The sequence below is a fragment of the Cnephaeus nilssonii genome, assembly GCF_951640355.1.
Source record: "Cnephaeus nilssonii genome assembly, chromosome: X".
Lineage (NCBI taxonomy): Eukaryota > Metazoa > Chordata > Mammalia > Chiroptera > Vespertilionidae > Cnephaeus > Cnephaeus nilssonii.
Window position 1 is genome coordinate 64,219,276 of NC_137071.1, and position 21,995 is coordinate 64,241,270.

Genomic DNA, 21,995 nt, shown 5'->3' on the forward strand with positions numbered 1-21,995 from the left:
TAATATTTTTTCTTAAAGAGAGAAAATTAAACAGGCCTGTGTTTCCCACCCCTAAGTTTTTAAAGTCAGAGCTAAAGTGTAAAAACATCAAGAGGAATAGGGTCTTCTTTTCAGCATGAGGCTGCTTCATGAAGACAGAACTGGTGACATCAGGACCAGAATTACACTTCACAGTTTGTGTGGCTTGAAAAAATATATGTCTTTGTAGATGCTTTCATTCCTTTTCATTACTGCCAAACCACAGAAATTATTTTCCTCTGCTGTTTTGGTCTCTTTAGGATCACGCAGGCCATTTTAAAGCATGTGCTTGTTTTGTAGTTCAATCTATTTCTGAAACATTTAAGATGTAAACTAAAGGACCTATTACTTGGTCTGTTTCATCGTTGACTATATCTATATTTATGCTGTTTTCATAGTGCTAGTTGCAAGCCTCCATTTTATATAGAAATTTAATCTATTCACATCTGCCAGATTTCTTCATTAGTGAGGCTTTTGATTTGACTTATTTCCTTCTACCCCAATTGTATCAATTTAGATATAAACAATTTTTTAGTTTTACTCTATTTTCAAGATATAAAAAAGAGAGGAGTATATGGAGAATGCTACAGAAATAGTATGATTCAAGTCCATGAACCTTGGTATGCCTATTAGTAATCTACATCAGTACTTCTGTTCTCAAAATATGGCTTAGATTTGGGGCTTTTGTATTTTTGTAATGATTCTACTGTTTTCATTAGAGGATCTTCGTCTGTGAAAGGATACCTATAAAAAAATCAACAGAGTCTTGGGAATAGAATTGCCAGAGTTATCAAATAAAAATAGATGCCCATTTAAATTTGAATTTCAGATAAACCATGAATATTTTCAGTACCAAGGTGTCCCAAATATTACATGATTGTTTTAGTATAAGTATATCCCAAATAGTATATGCATAATGAATAATTTTCCTATCAATGAATCCCAAATATTGTATGAATTTTGTATGTATAGCTTTAGTATGGGATATATTTAGACTAAAAAGATAATTCATAGTTTACCTGAAAGTAAAATTTAACTGAGTGTCCTGTATTTTGTTTGGCAACTCTGCTTGGAAGGCATCATGGTAGTGTAGGTGAACACATGTGGTCCTGGTACTTAAGTAACTGGGTAGACTTGGGCATCTCACTTAACCTCCCTGAACCTAAGTTTCATCATCTGTAAAATGAGAGCCAATAATAGATATTTGCAGATTTTCTATAAAGACTAGAAAATATTTATTTAAAACACCTGGAACCATAATAGAGTATCATGAAAAAGTAGCTGTTATTATCAGAACAAGGAAGGAATACAAATGGAAGTTACCAGGTTTTTTTGTGTTTTTTTTAGCTTCATAATAAATAACAGCACTCAGCAGTTAAACAGCTCATTCAATTAATAATAGAAGAGTCCACCTAGATGTTGGTGACTATATACCAGATCAGAGATTTGACCAATAATAAAATATACACAAGCATTAACCTTCCTCCGCTCCTCTATTACTTGCCAGTTATGTTACTTACCAAAGGTCGCATAACTTACTAGTATCAGCCTGAATATACATTGCCTTTTCACATTGTCTTTTTTTTTTTACTAATTCACATTTTTATTTCAATCCTATCTTTCTCAAATATCAATTTTGTAAAATTTTATTGAGATCTAATTTACATATAAAATGTACCATTTTTAAGTATATAATTCAGCAGTTTTTATTATATTCACAAGGTTGTGCAACCAACACCACTGTCTAGTTCCAGAACATTTTCATTAGCCCAAAAGAACCCATACTCAGTAGTAGTTACTCCACATTTCCCCTCTCCCAGCCCCTGGCAACCACTAATCTAATTTCTGTTTTTATGGGTTTAACTGTTCTGGATAGTACTTATAAATAGAATCATGCCACATGTGGCCTTTTGTATCTGACTTCTTTCACTTAGCATAATATTTTAAGGTTCATCAATGTTGCAGCATGTGTCAGTACTTCATTCTTTTTATGATCGAACTAAAGGCCCGGTGCACAAAATACATGCACAGGTAGGTTCCCTAGGCCTTGCCGACAGTCAGGGCCATTTGGGGCCATCAGGGCCAATCAGGGCCTTCCGGCTGCAGGCCAGGGCCTTCCTTCCCTGGCTGCTGGCTGCCACCAGGGGCCTTTCTTCGTTCTGTGACGCCCCCTGGTGATCAGTGCATGTCATAGCGAGCAATTGAACTCGGGTTCTCCCGGTCAAACTCCTGAGCGACAATTTGCATATTAGCCTTTTATGTATATAGATAATATTTCATTGTATGGCTATTTAACACATCTTCTTTATCCATTTATCAGTTGATGGACCCTTGGGTTGTTTCCACTTATTGGTTATTAGGAATAATGCTGCCATGAACATTCTTGTACAAGTTTTGGTATGATTATGTGTTTTGGTTTTGTTTTTTCCCCTTAAGTCTATATCTAGGAGTGAAATTGCTGGGATAGATTATAACTCTTTTTTTTTAACATTTTAAGCAACTGTTTTCCAAAATGACTTGCTATTTTACATTTACACATTTCTCCACATCCTCACTTGCTATTATATTATTATTTCAGCTGTCCTAGTGGGTGTGAAGTAGTACCTCATTGTGATTTTGATTTGCCATTTCCTAATGATTAATTACCTCAAACACCTTTTCATGTACTTGTTGGCTATATGTATATTTTCTTTCAGAAAGATCTATTCAAATCCTTTGCCTATTTTTAATTGGATTATTTGTCTTCTTGTTGTTGAGTTGTAAGAGTTTTTATATATTCTCATCAGAAAAATGATTTGCAAATATTTTCTCCCATCCTGTGGGTTATCTCTTCACTTTCTTGACAGTGTCATTTTTTTTATACATTTTTTATTGAATTTTTACAGAGAGGAAGGGAGAAAGATAGAGAGTTAGAAACATCGATGAGAGAGAAACATCAATCAGCTGCCTCCTGCACACCCCCTACTGGGGATGTGCCCGAAACCAAGGTACATGCCCTTGACCGGAATCGAACCTGGGACCCTTCAGTCCACAAGCCAACGCTCTATCCACTGAGCCAAACCGGTTTCGGCGACAGTGTCCTTTGATGTATGAAAGTTTTTAGTTTTGATGAAGTCTTATCTATGTTTTCCTTTGTTTGCTTGTGCTTTTGGTATCATATCACATTATCTTTTCTTCCTCAAAGAATAAAACACACACTAAACTAGGAATAAAGAGACATGAGCTCTATTCTCGCCTCTGCAATTACAGAAATGTGTGAGCTTAGGCAAGTACTGAAACTCATTGGGAACTCAGTTCCATATCTGTGAGAAGCTGGGTTCAGCAGAGCAGGCACTTTGTAACTTTTTGTGGATCTGTTATCTGTATGAAACCCCCTAGGTTAGTAGTTCTCAACCTGGGTTACATGTGGCAGTCTCTGGAGACATTTTTGGTTGTCACTACAGGGGATGGTTGCTACTGGCATCTAGTGAGTAGAGGTCAGGGGTGCCGTAAACATGTTATAATGCACAGGATGGCTCTTCCAACAACGAATTGTCCAGACCAAAATGACAGTAGTGCTGAGGTTAAGAAGCCCTGCTCTAAAATTATATTTCTGTTATTCCAGCTTCTTTTCAGTGGGGGTCTTTGAGCCTGTCTGCAGGAAGCAGAGCATTTTGTGCTCTTAACCTAATGCTAGAGGTCCCAACCTGATGGGGGCAGTGGAAGGGAGAGGGACCAATAATTCTTGCAAGTCAGGAGATCTTTTTGAAAGTGTTTTGTTTCAGAGCTTTTAAAAACTATTGTGCCTTCTAATATGAAGAGAAATATTTCGATACAGATACCTCCAGGCAAAGTCTTGTAGATGTGTTCTTGTTATTGAGTCCTTTTCTTTAGGGTTTCTGGAACAAAATAGTTTTTGTGAAATAGTTGGTACATACTATGAAGTATATTTAATCAATCATAATGGGGAAAAAGAAACAGAACAGCTTGATGGGAAAAACGTGCAGTTCATATGTCTCTGTATTAGTGAATTCTCCAACCTCAAAGGAAGTTAATATTGTTATTCCAGCTGATCAGTTCACTTCAACTTTATCCCATACTATCTACTGGAATGTCCTGATTCACCTGAGTTCCATAAATAATCTATCTAAAATAAAATAGACAATAGCTTGAAATATGTTGCAGCATTTATAAAGATGTTGGCATTTAAAAGCTATTAAACTTGCAAATATTTCTTTCCTGTGATAATATGGCTGATTATTTCATGCTTTGCACCATTAGATATAATTGTTACCACCACAACCACCACCACCGTCATCATCATAGACTAAGTATTCTAAGCACTTTTTAAGTGCATCTCATTTTTTGTCACAAAAATCTTATGAGGTAGTGTTTTTTTTAATCCCCACTTTGCAGATAAGAGCATAAGGTACAGTAATGTTGTAAAATACTTGCTAAACCATATTTCCATATTAAACCTTTTCTTGTATATCAAAACTGTTTTATATTTCAACAACAGAGAAAGTATGTTTATTATTAAATCTGTAAACATTCATGTCCTGAACTTTCTTGCACCCTAGGTAATGTTAATTAAAGCCTGAGTTATTTCTAATTTATTCAATGTCTTATAGTTATTGGTTCTTGTAGCTTATATACATATGTAGCTTGAAGCTACTGTAATACTTTTCCATCTCTGGACACCCATGTGCATGTGTGAATATATAATTTTAAAATTGTACAACTTTTCCAATATATATAAGTAATGAAAGGACTTTAACTTTTTTAAATGTACAGGAAGCTGTAAAAGAAAACAACAAGAGAAAGGAAATGGAAGAGAAGACTAGGAGGGCAAAGCTTGCAAAAGAGAAAGCCGAACAAGAAAAGCTGGAACGCCAGAAGAAGAAGAAACAGCTCATCGATATAAACAAAGGTATGAAGTACTTCCATGTTTTAAATGATCTATAAAGTGCAAAGCAATAGCACTTAATTAATTTTGGATTATAAAGTGAATTGTGTTCTTGGTAGACAAATTCACAATATTATTAGTTACTTGTGTTAAATTCTCTCATGAAATTATCTTCATTTCTTGTCACCCTACACTGAGCACTCAGGATTTTTGGCAACCAATTCAAGGTAATATGTTGTTGAAACAGTCTTTTTCTCTTCATTATTTTCTTTTTTTGCCAAATTATGTTCTGGATGAGACAGTGGTGAGGGAAGAAGAGGGCAAGATGAAGAGTTTACTGGTATGGGGAGATGAGCCTTACAGCTCCAATTTTCATTTTGTTGACACAGAGCAGCAATAATTAACACTTTTCCTAGGGGGCTTGAACATTTCAAGTCATAATGGATACTGACAGCACTATTATAAACAGAAAAAAACAGCTGTGAGCCTAGGAACAAAATGCTGGTATATCCACGTAGAATAAAGTAGTTGTTTTGTTAGTTAGCAAGAATGACCATAGATTAAAGGTAGTTTTGTTTTGTATTGTTTTGTTTTGTTTTCTTTCTACAGAAGAGAAGGCAAATAAAGTGATTGGCACCAGATAGCTTCCCCCTGAAAATATAAGAATGAAAAAGCATAGTCTTTGATACTGAGTGTTAGAGAATTTAAAAACAAAGCAAAATCAGAGCAAGATACAAAACAATATGATCAATATGGACCCCCTATTTCTAAATACAGTGATAATCAAAATTGTAAGCACTGTATAATGTTGAGCATGTGCTGTTCTAAGACTTTCACATGTTTGAAGTAAATTAATCCTCATAACATCTCTATGAGGTAGGTATTATTATCTCACTTTTTAGATGAGGAAACTGAGGCTCATAGAAATTAAGGAACTTGCCCAAGGTCACACAAACAGAAATTATTAGCACCAAGATTAGAATCCAAGCAGTCTGGCTAGGGAATCTTTGCTCTTGTAAATGCATTGTCAAATAATAGTAATAATAACCACAAACAAACAAACAAAAAAAAACATGGAGTGCTTGCTATGTACCAGGAACTTTGCTGGGAGATTTACATATGTGAACATATTTAAGCCTCATAAAATCCCATTAGGAAAGTGCTACTATCTCATTTTAAGATGAGAAAACTAGGCACAGAGAAGTTAAGTCTCTTGCTCAAGTTCACAAAGATAGTAAGAGAGAGAACCAAAATCTGGACCTAGGCCAGTGATGGGCAACCTTTTGAGCTTGGTGTGTCAAACTTCGCCAAAAAACTGAGCATAACTCGGGTAGTGAGTCACTTTGAGGAAAAAACATTATTTCGCAAATGTTTCATCCTCAGGAGCAACAAATGTTTCATCCTCGGCATGCGGCCGCCTCAGCGGCCACGTGTCATCAGAAATGGCTACGCGTGTCAGTGCTGACACGCGTGTCATAGGTTCGCCATCACTGACCTAGGCAGTCAATGGCCCAAGTTCATTAGTAATTATTATGATATATTTTATTATAATTATTAATCAGTATCAATTATTCTGTGGTAATATCTCTAAATGGCTAATCTGAAATAATATCTATACCCATTAAGCTTATCCTTCACAACCTTAGAATATACAAAAATTTTTAGGAATTGACTATAGTTTATGTTTTCTAACCATGAAATAAATATAAGATAATTTAAAAAGAACTAAAAAAGTAGACAGCTGAGGTAAAATATAGTATCAACATCATTTAGCAATCTTCATAGAATATAGTCTTGTTCCCACACCACACCACTGCCCCCTCCCCAAGTATTTATCAACTTTCCACTATTTTCCTAAAACATATCAATAAAAAAAAGAAATAAAGGACCTATACTGATTGTGCCTATAATATATACATTCTTATTCACCAAAATTTTGTTAATTACCTCTTAAAGTAAAATTGAAGACATAGGATAAAGATCCAAATAACTTCTTAAGCACATCCTTAGCTGAGTGATCTGAACATGAAAGACACACTTTAAAATAGGATTTATCTTTGTGTGTTGTTACCTTATCTCTATTTACAGATCAATCAAATAGCAAACTTCACCATGAAGTTCTTGATTTGTGTCCCATGTGTTGCAAATACCTACTATTTTTATTTATTGTAATATTATTTTACACCGAGTATGTGTGTTAGTCCTTATAAATATGTTTCAACAAGAAAAACCTTTCATTGGAAGTGTATAGTTTTTTTTATTGTAGATATTTCAATTTATTGTTTATATATCAGTCACAGTTGAAAAAAGAATTATAATCTCACTCTCTAGAACATGAGAAGACAATGGAAGGTACTGTTATACAAATGGAATATATGAATGCAAATGGTATGTGTTATTTTCAGCCACATTCATATTACACAGTTTTAAAATGATCTAATCTTTTACAGTGACCAAGTACTTATTTGAAAACATAGAGTTGATAGAGGATATATGCCACCTAAGTATCAGTTCAAAGACATAAACAATTTTATTGGTGGTACTCATGTGTGAAGGAAAGAACTGTTTACAATATGTAACTATCATGTTTCAGGGGACATGATTTAACAGTTAAGTTTTTATATTACAAAGCAAGTTTAAGTATTAATTATTTTAGAAATAAACCACCAAAACTGGAATGACATTTAACTATATTCAAGGAAAATGGTAAATTAGTTGACAAAATTTACCTACCTACTAGAGAAAATCTTAATCTGTTGAGATAGACAATATAGGTAAGGTTTAGCTTTTTGACACACAGAAGGCAACACCTGCTATTATGTGAACACTAGAGTCCCGGTGCACGAAATTCGTGCACGGGGGTGCAGGTGGGGGGGCGTCCCTCAGCCCTATCTTGGCCTGCAATGACGCCAGCATCCCTCACCCCGGCCTCTAGCCAGAGGTTCCTCCCCTCCTTCTGCACAGCCTCTGGGAAGATGCTTGTCCTGGGGCCTCCTCAAGGCCCTGGCCCATGACGCCCTGCAGTTGGGGTACTCGGGGGCTTGGGCTTTCAGGTCTGGCTTCCTCACCTGGCATGGTGAGCATCAGCTGCCATGGGCGCCTTGCCTTAGGAGTCACCCCCTTGGACCATACTACTTGCGAGTGTGTGTTGGGGGGGTGGCCTCGGTGGCAGTGATTTGATGTCTGTAGCATGCCCGCTGACACCCATCACCGCGGCACAACACTGGTCCCGTCTGGATTGCTGGCAGGGGGCTTCCAGTCTGCGACTGGGGCTGATGGGCTGCGACTGGGGGCTGCAGGTGGAGGACCCCAGCACCCATAGGGCTGTCAGCATCAGGAACTGGAAAGATCCATTTTTCTGGTTCCTCCCCTGCCCCGTGGATGCTGAGGTCCGGGCCCCACAGGCCCGTTCACTCCCGCAGCAAGGCCGGCCGGGGCAGGGACGTGGGCTCGCTGCCCCAGAGGCCCCTTCTGTGCCGCAGCACAGCCATGGCGCAGACGCTGAGCTCGCGCCGCTGCTGGCGACGCAAGCTCAGAGTCCCGCCAGCCCCATTTGGCCGCTGCTCAGCGGCGCGGGGAGCGATCGCGTCTGGCAGGAGGCGCGGGCAGGGGGCGGGGACTCTCGAGTCCCCGCCACCGTCCGTGCCTCCGGCCAGCCCAATCAGCCACCCCGGCCACCCCAAGTCCCGCCCCCCGCTCCTCCCGCCGGCCCAATCGTGGGCGTAGCGGAGTGATGGTTAATTTGCACATTACCCTTTTATTCTGTAGGATTAGTTTAAAAAAATAAAAAAGCTTACTGCCATGAATACTTAGGTACTTGGCCAACTTCTGACCTAAGAGACATATGAAGCCACAATAAACAAAACACCCTAGGAATAATAAAAACCTTCTTGCTTATCATAGCTTTATTTTTCTTCTGTTGTTTCAGTCTCCAAATACATCTGGCACAGCGCTGCATTAGGGCCGTATATAAGCTCATCAGTCTCATCTCCCAACTCTTGTTAACTGTTCCAGTAAACACACACAAGGATAATGGTCTTTTAACATATCTGGCAATTTAGAAGTCTTGTCTTGAAGACGTTGAAAATGTCTAACTGATGTTAGAAACTGTAGCTCTTTAAATGTAGAATTTGTTTCGTCCAACTGCATTTTCTTTTTTACATTTTGCAAGTATGGTGTAATAGACACATTCTATTTAATTAAGCAACTCTCCCTAGTTTCTGCATTAGGATTTTAACATCATTGGTTATCTTGCTCTTTTTTGCAATCTTGAAATACCACATTTCTATGATGTTTATTTTCCATTTCAGGTTTTCCTGACTCTAGGTTTGTTCTTTGGTTGAACAAGTCTCCTCAAAATTTTCTCCAAATTTAACCCTTTCTTGACTCTTCATTGTTAGAATATCTGCAGTTGAATGTTGCATTTCTTCAGTAGGCTGAGCTCGTGCCAGAATGGTCTTCTCATAGATTAAGATGATATTTCCAATAGAACTTGTAAGTGCTTCAACATGCTCATACCCAATATTTAGCAAGTCTTTTGGGCATCTGAAATATTTTTAATCAGTTCATTCAGTGTGTCCAATATTTCTTCTTTGGGGCATCGCTCATTAACCAGCTTTAGGCCTTCACAAAATGTCTTCTTTTCCAGGAAGTAGTCTGTGTTCATCTTCTGACGTGGTAATCCAAAGGACCCAACTGATTTTTCATTTCTGGTTCAGGCTGGGAACTACTGAGTTAGGAGAATTTTTAGCATTCTTCCTTTGCTAGCTCTCCACTCACTCAGATGAGCTTTTCTTTCTTTGTAGTTTCTTTGGGATGAGCCCATCTACTATCGATACTTGCTTTTGCTATAGTATGTCCGCACTGGTCTTGGGATTTTGACTTTTCTATCAGTTTGGTGTTAGAAAATGAAGCAGGCCTGGCTGTGATTTAAGATGTGACACTTCTTGATATTGTCTTATTTCTTTTTACTTCCTGAGAAGAGCTGGCTTTGACGCTAGAGAAAACTATTCAATTGTAGTAATTCTTTCTCATGAGATCCTTTCCGAATTGTAACATTGGCAGAGGTTCCACTGATGCCTTGTTTCAGGAAGTCCAGGGTACTATGGGTATTATTGTGGTTTTCTAAATGAATTAAACTCACATTGAACAATTTGGCCACAAGCGCAGGTTTCTTGAGCATGTTAGCACCTTGCTTTAGTTTCCTGTGGTTACTTGTTTCTTTTTATTATTGTTTTAATGTGAAACGCTTGGCTTAATGTCATACATTGACCTTGGGGCTCATCTTTAATTAGTAACAACTGCAGATTTTTATTATTATTGTCCAAATTATGTGTGTCAATTGCTATAGTCGAATTAGTTAATTCATTAGAAGGTTTTAAAGGGATATATTTTTTTTCCTGTTGTAATATTATTTTTATGCCTTGTAGTTCTAAGGACATTTTCTTTATGAGACTTTTTTGTCTTAGTTTCTTCTTGGACATGACCCTCATGTGTCATCACTCTGTAGTTGCTACTGGATAATATCTGCTTTTCCTGTTTATATGCAAAAAAAAAAAAGTTTTTCTTTTGGACGTATGTTTCTTGAGTTTTTGTTTTCTCTCTAAACACAAACTGGGCTCTCTGACTCAGAGGATGCTGCAGGTCATACGGCACCGCTGGGGTGCTCATCGCGGTGCGCGGTCACATGTGGTCTTAATTAAAGTGAAAAGATCCTGAAAAGAAATAATAATTAGAACAGCGTTGCATGTCAAGATGGAACTCAGTGTCAGTGAGCTTCTCACACAGTGTCTCTTAAATGCTGTTGTTAACTAGGTGTGAGTCAATTACAGACATTCTGAGAACCTGGGAGGAAGCATGGTAGAGCTACACAAAATGTGAATCCATGGGAGATGTGAGAATGAGGTGCAGTCAGAAAGTGATTTAGAGAACTTTAAATGTGTCCAATTAGAACAGTGTATTCCGCTTTCCATTGAAGGAACGTTGTAATCTTCCTTTCCACTGAACGAGAGATGACATAGAATATTTGAATGCCATTGTGAGACCTATTATGTAGAACAGAGATTTTCAATCTTTTTCATCTCATGGCACACAAAGTAATTACTAAAATCCTGTGGCACACCAAAAATACATATATTTTTCTGATCTGACAAAAAATAGGTATAATTTTGATTAATTCGCATTGGACAGCTATTGTTATGTTCGCTGTTGTCGTTTTTCTGTTTGACAGTCTAAGGGAAAAGAGGTCAAATAATCACATGCCCCTGATTAAATTGTCAATTGTTGCATGTTTTAAAAATTCTTGTGGCACACTGGTTGAAAATCACTGATGTAGAGTGTAGACGTATTCCAGAACATGTGACTAGAGATGCACATCATTGGAACCAAGGGTCTTAACTAAAGTGAAGAGTCCCTTGGGTAAAAAAAATCACTTGAAAATTACAAACAATGTACTATTTCTGTAAATTTCAATTTCAGATTAACATAGCACATTGCAAACTGCTCTCTTTTAAAAAAATGTCCTGTGACCCCATATAGCTAATAAGTAACAACAATAAGAAATATTTACCTGGCATGCAAAATTATGTACATCATAAAGAAAAAATATTTTAGAATTTAATTATTCAGAAGAATAACAGAATAATGCAAACACAAAAGAGTATTTCTGTCATCTAGATGTGATCATAATTAAGTAAAAGTATCATGAAAACCACACAGCCAGAGAATTATATCTTTTAGGTTAAATCTGTAAAAAAAAAAATACCATGTTTAAGGCTCCATTTTGAGAGCTTGGGGATCAGGAGGCAGAGGCCAAGATAATAAATAGTATATTTTAATCGTGAAGGAAATAAAAGGCATGATTATATGTTAAATAGATAGTCATTTTGTAAACATTAAGTGGTATGACTGAAAAGGTATTAAAGCCTACATGTCTAAAAATGGAGATCAGCCCTAGCTCTGCCACTTACTAGCTTTATGCTTGTTCTGGTCCTTCATCTCTTCATGCCTCAGTTCCTCATCTGTAATGTAGGATAATGACATTTACCTCCTATAACAGTTTTAGTGAAGAGTAAATGAGATATTTAAGTACAGTATATAACATGGGGCCCAGAGTATACTAGTAAGTTCAAGTCCCACATCCACAAATGACTAGCCATATAATCTCAATTTACTCATCTATAAAATGGAATAATAGTGCCTTCCTTGTTATTGTGACGGCTAAATGAGGTAACTCACAGAGACTAGTGTTATTTATACTATAGTCTGTTAATTATATGTTGATGTCTTTAGTTTCTGATAAATAGTTTAATGTTCGGTAAATATTTTCTGATATTGTCATTGCAGGGAAGTGTTTGAATTGGAAAGGTAGGAAGACTGTTGGAAAGATTGTGAACAGCCTTCCAAGTCACATGGGAGTTGTGTTGTGATGACGTTGGAGAGCCAAGGGGATTGTAGGAATTTGTTCAGAGATTCCCAGGGTAGTGAGCCAGAAGCACAAGAAAGGAGAGGTGAATACAACGTAGATGTAGTTGGAAAAGGACAGTGAAAGGTGAGAAGAAAAGTAGCTTATATCTTATTCTGTCTTCAAAGGAGTTTAAACCTGAGGCAGTTTAGGAAGGTGGTAATAGGAAGGAAATTTTCTTATAACAGGAGTTGCTAGCAACAGATTCACTAACAGCCAAGACTTTTTTTTTCTTTTAAAGAACAGCTTATTTTACCAATATATAATTATGCATTGATATTTTTGACATATTAGGTTATTTCATTCGTTCAAACAACATTTATTGCACCATTTCCCAAATAATTATAATTAGAACATGCACAGTAATACACTATTTATTTAAATGTAAAATTGAGAAAGCTAATTTAATTGCAGCAAGAAATATGCTAAATCAATAAATGTACTCTAAAATGTGTAGTAGTATATAAACTATGCAAAGTACTTGGTATAATTTATGTTCTCCAACCTTTGATTATATTAGTATAGATTATAATTAACTTAGGGACCACTAAAAATAAATTAATTAATTCCATAGGTAGAGTAAGGAGGCTTATCAAATATTTGTAATATTTGTGAGTAAATCTCTTTTCATGTTTATGGAAGTCGGCAAATTAATTGCAAGGACTGAGAAGAAGCAATAAAAAGAAATGCATTTTTTAAAAAAGGTTGTTTTGAGATTGGAACTCCAGTGTGTATTGTATGCAAATATGATTTAATCAGTAGCAGTGTTGTTCCTCCTTATATAAGATTATATGGAAATTAGAATTGCCTATTTACTTCTAGGATGATAATAAAGAATGAGCTACTTTAGTGAGATCTGATGATAAATCAGTCTTCTGAGAGTGAATTAGCAAATTTTAAACAATAAACCTAAATATTTAAACTCTATCATTAGTGGTGGATAGAAATTTTTTCTCTGTTTTCTAAGTTTTAAAATAATTACATCTTGTAAGTAAATGAGTTCATTTTACATTACATTATTTTAAGCTGCATAGGTCAAAACTGTGTTTCCTAATGTCATACCCTCGACATTAAATTACAGTAACCAAAATTATAGATTAGAATACCCATAATTAATGGAATGGATCCTGGTAGTATTAAAGCTCTCCCGAGAGTATAAATTACTGAGACAATATAGGTACCATCAATCTAGCATATTTCACAAATGCTTATGAATGGCTCATAGATGCAACTGCAAAAGCTAAACAAAGCTTGTAGACTTTGTGGGTCTAGAAAAAAAATCATTGACCTAATAAGTCTTATCTATGAAGGAAAAATAATATCTGGCTGATATTTCACTTACTTAAATTGCCTTGCTCCCTACATTAGCAAACATTTCAAGAAATCTATGTTTATTCACTGTCAGAAATTTTCTTTGTTCTGTAGGTTTGTTTTTTCAGTGGAGATTTATGGGGCTTATTCCCCCAAAACAATTATTCATCACAGTAAAAATTTGCACAATCTTTAGAGGTTTTAGCAAACTAAAGTATTTAGTATTAATGTGGGGCTTTGTTATTTTAATGAAACATCCTTAGCCCTTTTTAGGCAACATCATGACACACTACTGCAATTTATTCAATAAACACTCCTTGAATTTCTGAGTTCAAGTACTGGGTTAAGGCACTGAGGTATAAGAGGAGCTCCCACAGTAGCAGCCATCCAATAATAAAGCACACCCTGTTGGGTAATTCTGATGACCCCTGCGACATGTCATCTCAGACAGATCTTTCATTGGGTTAGCCTTCAGGCAAGATGAGTTCAACCTTTTTCCCCTTGGAGCCAAACAAACCTGAGTTCAAATTCTGACTCTGCACCCTAAACAGTGTAACTTGGGGCAGTTCACCTCCATGATCTTCAGCTTTCTTGCCTATAAAAACAGGGGAAAGAATGGCACTGGCCTCCTAGGATCTTCATAAGAATTAAATGGGAGAATACAAATCTCTTAGCACTTGCCTGGCATATTGTTAGCACTTGAATGTTAAATGTTGTTAGCCCATTCATAATAATAGCTATTTCAGTGAACATATCCAGGAAATCTATTAATGGCAGTAATCACTACAATAAAATCTTGGTGACTAGAATGCCTGGGAAAGAGATGTTTTGATTAATTGGATTTTATAATTATATAGAAAGCCATGAGTATATCTGTCTTTATTATTCATACTCTTTCTGAACTCTATTAGTCTACAACCCTCCTCCCACCCTCCCAACCACCTCCCCACTCCTTCCCAGTATTTTTGGCTTTACATTTTATACAGATGAAATGTGCAGCATATAGTGTTTAAATATAATTTTGTACAGATAGGCAGCGCACAGGGTATAGATCACTGGTTGATCATTTTAAGACTTTGTTATTGTCTCTGGACCATTATCAGAGCATCAGGAATGGTTGCATACAGGCATCAGAGACTTGGCTTCCTCTGTCCTATTCCAGAATACCCCCTAGGTTAACTGAAGGTGCTAGTTATTTTTTCCTGTAGCCTATTTGAGCCACTTATCACCAGTAATCTTTTTCTGACCTCATACTAAAATAATTAAATTTCTGGCACCAGCTCACTGGAAGTAACTGCTAATCTCTCATGCTATCTGCATTAGCAGGAAAATGTTTTTCTATATCTACTAAAAATATTCTTTTAAATAGGAGACAAAAATAAATATGTGAAATGAGCTAGGTAATATACTTTAGATCTCATTAAGAGTTCTTACATTCTAAATTCAGAAGCTCGAGATTTGCAAAAACTATCAGAGCTGTCTTCAGTGTGGTGAGCATTTAACAAGATTTCATCGGTTCTCCTGTGGAAGATGAGTAGTGCTGGCAGTTACAGACCAGCTTTCCTCTGCAGTGTGCGCTCTTTGCCATGCACGCCTTATGTAACTCTGCTCGGCAGAAACCCATGAAAATACTGGAGTGGGTGGATGAAAACAATCAAATTGGCTGCATAAGAAATGACCAAAACACATTGTAGGTGGCCTAATCATTTCTTAGAAACATGCTTTGGTTCCATATTTTAATATTCTTATTAGAGAAAAGTATCAAATGAGTAACAGCTGTTATATACCTACATCACAATTAATTTGGCTCTGTTCTCAGTCAAATGCATTTAGATTCATGTTGGTAATTACACCTAACAGACTTATAGAACCAACAAACTGCACTGAACCCAACTGAGTCTCTAATGACTTTTTTTTTTTTTTGAAAATTATATTTGTTCCACCCACATTGAATCCCTGAGCCCCTGGGCTGCTTCAGAATCAGGGTAAAATCTATTGTTACACTAAATATGCAAAAGGATTATTATGGATGAAAACCTTTCAGTGATGTTTAATTTAATTCTACAAGTATTTATTGAGTGCCTACAGCATGCTGAGCAGGGGTGACACACCCTAATCACACTATTGTCTGACAACTCAGCACTATTAACCTACTTAAGGGGTTACTGTCAGCCTTTCTCCCTCTCTGTGTCTCTCTTCTGTGAGAAGTAATTGCTCTTGCTGCATATGTATGCATGCGTGTATGTGTCCACTCACAGAGGGCAATGGGTACCATATAACATCTGTCCTTCATTTTTTCCCATATGGTTTACATGTGGAAACTTCTGTTTTTATGTCTAGTCGATCCTCAATTGTTCCTTTCACACATGAACGATCTATAACAGACTATCTTCAGTATTCAGTGGGAAAAAAATGGGGGGAAAAACCCATATCTTAGTTTAAGAAAGCAGTTATGCCTTTGTTATAATGCTATTAGAAAAACATTATAACCTAATCCTGGAATACTGATTGTCATCTAAATGAACAATGGGTTTCATATGCTCTTTCCTAATAGCTCAGAAAATGATGGTATGATTCATTTGGGAAGCAAAAAATAATAATCCTTTTAAATGTGCAATTAACTATGGATGACATAATACTTTTATTTGTTTGAACCAGTGTTGGAATCTGCTTTAAGTGCACATTGTGTAAAAAAAAAAATCTCTTTTTATCAGAGGAGATATGTCAGAGTTCCTGAACTTAATTTAGCCTTTTCTATTTGCCAAGCCCTGGGCAGGGCTGCCTAGGAATTACTTGGAACATCACTAAACAGGATGGAGGTGTGTGGGTCCAGGGGGGCACAGGGCCAAGGTCCTAGGGCGTTCTTTTCAGATCTATATGACTCAGTGTTAGAAGAACCACATTCTCACAGTATGGTGTGTTAGACTGTGTTGTAATCTAAAAGTCAAAATGCATTGTTTTGTTTGGGTGTTTAGTCTCTCATTTTTATATTATAACCCCCATCTCAATTTTTAAGCTACTAATTTTATGTAGTTGAGTGTCTGAGGTTGAGGAAGTTTTCAAAATTCTCACCAGTATCTGTGCATTCCTGGTTTGAGTTGCTACCTCCTTTGATTTTCTCAAAAAGTATTTCTGCAAAAGGAAAATGTGTTCCCTCTAGTCCTCTTTTGTCAAAAACCCTTTGCACTTGCTTTCTTTTGCCAATTGAACCTTTTTTGAAATGCATCAGTAGGGAGAGCTTGCCTAGCGTTTGCTAGACAGGAGTAGCTGTAGGTGCACTTAAACAATTCAACTGGAAAAGGGGATTTTTCTCTTTTTATTTGAAAACAATTGAAAATGAAAGGTGTGTGTCCCAGGACAGAGTGTTTAACCAACCTAGTTCTACTGAAATTCAGTATGGTATATGAAACTGCCTCCCCTGTGTCTTCCCCCATGTTTAAAAAGAAACTTTCCTTGTTTGAGGTAACGGGTTCTGAGTCAGAGCGCTATCTGACATAACCGGCATCCATTATGTTGTTAGGCCTTGTTGTATTTTTCTTTGCATCTCTTTTTCTTCACTCAAAGAGTCAGTGCAGCTTTGTTCTAAGGGCTATCTGATGATGTTTTCTTTAGAATATGTGGGTTTTTTTATTATTTATTTGAGAGAGAGAGAGGAAGGGAAAGGGAGAGAGAGAAACATTGATAGGCTGCCTCCTGCACTCCTCCTACTGAGGATCAAGCCCGCTACCTGGGCATGTGCCCTGACGGGGAATTGAACCAGGGATCTCCTGGTGCACAGGATGACACCCAGCCCACTGTGCCACACTGGCCCGGGCAATATCTGATCATATTTTGAGGAGAAATGGAGATCGTACTATATAAATGGACTATGACTACATTAGGCTTTAAGTGAAACCACAATCAATCCCCCACAGTATATACAGCCTGTAATTTTAAGTAATGTAAACTGTTGTGGCTCAAGCATGTTGAAAAAGACTCATTTTCACTTGAGTCACCATGACACTTGAAACGAAACCCCCAAAAGTTACCTCTCTCCCCGCTGATGGACAAGAGGGTGGTGGTAAGGGTTGCAGTGTGGTTCTTAGCCTATTTTCCCTGACCCCTGTCTCATTTTAAAACCCCTGAGGAACAAAGTAAACATCTTTATAAGGAGATGTATGGGTTCTCTCTTTAAAAATCATAGATAGTTATAACCTTAGGAGAAGATATCATGTGCCCTGGACTTCAGTAGTTAACACTTCTGAAAGATGTGGCTCTTAAGGACGAAGCAACTAAGAACTGATTGTACTTCTGTACCAAAGGAAAACCACAAGTGTGTGTTCTTTAAAAAAAAATAGTCTGGGTAGGGTCCCGAGGCCTGGTAGGCAATCAGGGCTGATCAGGGCCTTCCTTCGTTCCACACCGCCCCCTGGTGGTCAGCGCACATTATAGCAAGCGGTCAAACTCCTGGTGGGTCAAACTCCTGAGGGGACAATTTGCATATTAGCCTTTTATTATAAAGGATGCTGTGTGTACATGAGGCCCTAGGCACGAAATTCGTGCAAAGGGCTTGGCCCTCGCAGCCCCAGCTTCATCCAGAAAGTCGTCCGGACAACTCCTTCTGCTGTTTGGTCTAATTAGCATATTAGCTCTTTATTATATAGGATGTATATCATTGGTTTCAGAGAAGAAGGGAGAGGGAGAGAGAGATAGAAACAGCAATGATGAGAGAGAATCATTGATCAGCTGCCTCCGGCATGTCCCCCACTGGGGATTGAGCCCACAACCTGGGCATGTGCCCTGACCAGGAATCGAACCAGTGAACTCTTGTTTCATAGGTCAATGCTCAACCACTGAACCACACTGGCCAGGCCACAAGTCTGTATTCTTGAGGCGCCATTGCAAACATTTACACAGACAGTAATATGTCTTAAAGAAAAAAATGTATTATTTAAACAGAAATGAGGCCATATGCCAGGGTTTTGTTTTGCTTTGTTTTGAGGGGGGAATATCCAGAAGCTACTGTAGTCGCTTGTCTCACAAACATGGCAGGGAAAGGCCTTTCTGGGGAAGCTGGCTATCTCGAAATCTCTGATTCAAGAAATACCAAGTTCCAGTTCACAAAGTGTTAAGTCCTTTGTTATAAGCGTTTCCCCTTGGCCTGTGGGCAGTTTCAGAAACTTGTTTCTGATTGCCATGTAATGCTTTTCTGCGATTTTATCCATAAAACTGTTTGGATGTTTTGAGTTGATGATGCCTTTTCATCATTCTCCTGTACCTTCTTCCCTTCTTCAGGATTGTCGCGCTATCACACTCTTCCTGATGCATTGCTTCCTGGTGGGTGACATCATGGTTTGTGAGCAGTCTGATATATAAATAAGGTGGTGAGAACTGCCTCAGCAATTCAGTTTCTATTTGAAAGGAATTAAGCAGCCTCTCTCTCTGTTCTCTTACATTTTCCTCTACTTTGTGTTTTCACAACTCAATTAGGCACTATAGGAGGGCCCCTTTTTGCTTTCACTTCATTTCTAAAAAAACATTTAGTTGATTCAAAAATCTACTTGGAACTGCAATGCATCATGCGTTATAATAGACTCTCCTACCGATATGTTTTTGTCACACCAGAATGTGTTGCTGTTCGGAAATCGTTAATAACTACTAATTTTCTAGGAGCAGTCCAGGAATGCTTCAATCAGATGTCTTTATTTTCACTGAGAGTAAAGGAATGTTTATCTAGGAAGAGTAATAGGAAAGAATGTATCAAACTTTGACCTTAATTCTTGACTATGTTGACATTATATATTCATAGGTGGGCTTTGGTAGGTATGGAAATATGTGTGAGATCAATAAAACTTCAATATGTTCAAAAGTGAATATGAATATGATTTTACTAGATGAACTCACTAACAAAGATGCCTTTTAAGGTGACAGTATACACACACACACACACACACACACACACACACTATATATATATATATAGTGTATATATATATATACACACTAGAGGCCCAGTGCACGAAATTCCTGCATGGGTAGGGTCCCTAGGCCTGGTAGGCAATCAGGCAATCAGGGCTGATCAGGGCCTTCCTTCGTTCCACACCGCCCCCTGGTAGTCAGCGCACATTATAGCGAGCAGTCAAACTCCTGGTGGGTCAAACTCCTGAGGGGACAATTTGCATATTAGCCTTTTATTATATAGGATGCTGTGTGTACATGTGTGTGTCTGTATGTGTGTGTGTATTATTACATAGACTCCCACAAGTAAAAGACTAATTGTGTCTGTGTAGTAATATAATTGGTCATGATAACTCATTTTTTAACTTTATTTTCTTTTTTAACTTTTATTGAAGGGTTTAACTGTGGTACATTTACACCATGGAATACTATGCAACAGTAAAAAAGAAGGATCTCTTACCCTTTGAGACAGCATGGAGGGACCTGGGAAGTATTATGCTAAGTGAAATAAGTCAGTCAGGGAAAGACAGATATCACATGATCTCACTTATATACAGAATCTAACGAACAAAATAAACTGATGAATAGAATAGATCCAGAGACATAGAAGCATGGAACAGACTGACGAATCTCAGAGGGAAGGCAGGGGAGGGTGGATAGGTGGGAAGACATCAACCAAAGAACTTGTATGCATATATGCATAACCCATGGACACAGTAGTTTGGTAAAGGCCTGGAGTGGGCTAGAAGGAGTCAATGGGGAAAAAAGGAGACATATGTAATACTTTCAACCATAAAGATGTTTTTAAAAAACTAGTTAGAAAGTCATACAGTATTGATGTCAGGGTCTTGCATGATCCACCTTAGAACAAGACAGTCTGATAATTATTTTCAGTGTTCATTTACACGTACTCAGGTGTTACATCTCAGACCATCCATCTGAATTACTTTCTTCCAGAAATACAGCATTTAGAATTCCCAGTGGGTGAAGGTAACAAACTATTAGGGAACTCTTTATGAACTTTCTTGACCAAGAGAGAACGAAACCTTGTCCCACCACTATCCCCAAGGTGTGGGACCTTTGGGCTTCATATTAACCTCACAGAAATTTTCATTCCTGGAGTTCCATCTCGTTTCATCTGTGGCCTCATGCATTGCTCTAAGTCAGGGATGGGGAACATCTCGCCTGCGGGCCATATAAGGCTAGTAAAATCATTTTGTCTGGCCCTGCCAAGACATTAGGGGTGAGTTTAATTAAATGTTTGACCAAGCCGAAACCGGTTTGGCTCAGTGGATAGAGCGTCGGTCTGCAGACTGAAGGGTCCAAGGTTTGATTCCAGTCAAGGGCATGTACATTGCTTGCGGGCACATCCCCGGTAGAGGGTGTGCAGGAGGCAGCTGGTCGATGTTTCTCTCTCATCGATGTTTCTGGCTCTCTGTCCCTCTCCCTTCCTCTCTGTAAAAAATCAATAAAATATATTTTAAAAAAATAAAATAAATGTTTGACCAAATATAGCAGACTAATGCTTAAGTTGACAAGTTTGGCCCGAAAATGATGTTATAAATATCCAAATGGCCCTTGGCAGAAAAAAGCTTCCCCATCCCAATCTAGGTGATTCCCATCCCTTACTTTATGGCCAGCCAAAATGTTTCATTAGAAATTGGTGTTCTACCTGGTTTTATTTTCTGATGTAAGGCTTTTTATTGTTGACTAGAGGCCCAATGCACGAAATTTGTGCAAGAGTAGGCCTTCCTTCCCCCGCTGCCAGCACCGGCTTCCCTCTGGCACCTAGACCCTGGCTTCCCTCCCTCGCAGCCCCAGCTTCGTCCGGAAGGATGTCTGGTCTAATTAGCATATTATGCTTTTATTATTATAGATAGTATTACAGATATCTCCCATCCCTCCCCCTTTACCCACTTTCTCCCAGCCCCAGCTAACCCTCCTAGGTCTTTACTACCCTATTGCCTGTATCCATCCATATGCTATGAATATAAGTATATAAGTTTTTTTTGGTTTATCTCTTCTCATTCCCCCAACCCCACATCAAGATATGTCAGTCTGTTCCATGCCTCCATGCTTTGGGTCTTATTTTATTGGTCAATTCATTTTGTTTGTTTAATTCCACAAATAATTGAGATCATGTGATATTCGTCTTTCTCAGATTGGCTTATTTCACTTAGCATAATATTTTTCAGGTACATAGTCTTATTAGTCTCAGTTTTGGTAACAACTTTCTGATTTCCTCCTAGATCACCCACCCCTCTTTGCCCCCAACCCTGTTCATATTGCTACTTGCCAGGCTAATGCACGGCCATCATTCAGCTTGAGTTTCTTCATTTGAAAGAGCACTGCTGTTTTCTGTTGATACCTTGTGACACTTTG

The 21,995-nt window shown here is 37.8% G+C and overlaps 1 protein-coding gene and 1 pseudogene across 4 annotated transcripts in view; one reads left to right on the forward strand and one right to left on the reverse strand.

Moving 5' to 3' along the window:
- The window catches only part of DIAPH2 (diaphanous related formin 2), a 981,952-nt gene that overhangs the window by 759,721 nt on the left and 200,236 nt on the right, over positions 1-21,995 (forward strand). For all 3 annotated transcript variants that reach the window (XM_079765114.1, XM_079765112.1, XM_079765113.1), the window contains one exon: positions 4,792-4,927. In XM_079765114.1, coding sequence (XP_079621240.1) covers positions 4,792-4,927 — 136 coding nt within the window. The remainder of the gene's footprint in view (positions 1-4,791; positions 4,928-21,995) is intronic.
- On the reverse strand, positions 8,424-10,573 carry LOC307096016 (cytoskeleton-associated protein 2-like; annotated as a pseudogene). The gene has a single exon. The product of its transcript is annotated as a cytoskeleton-associated protein 2-like (transcript).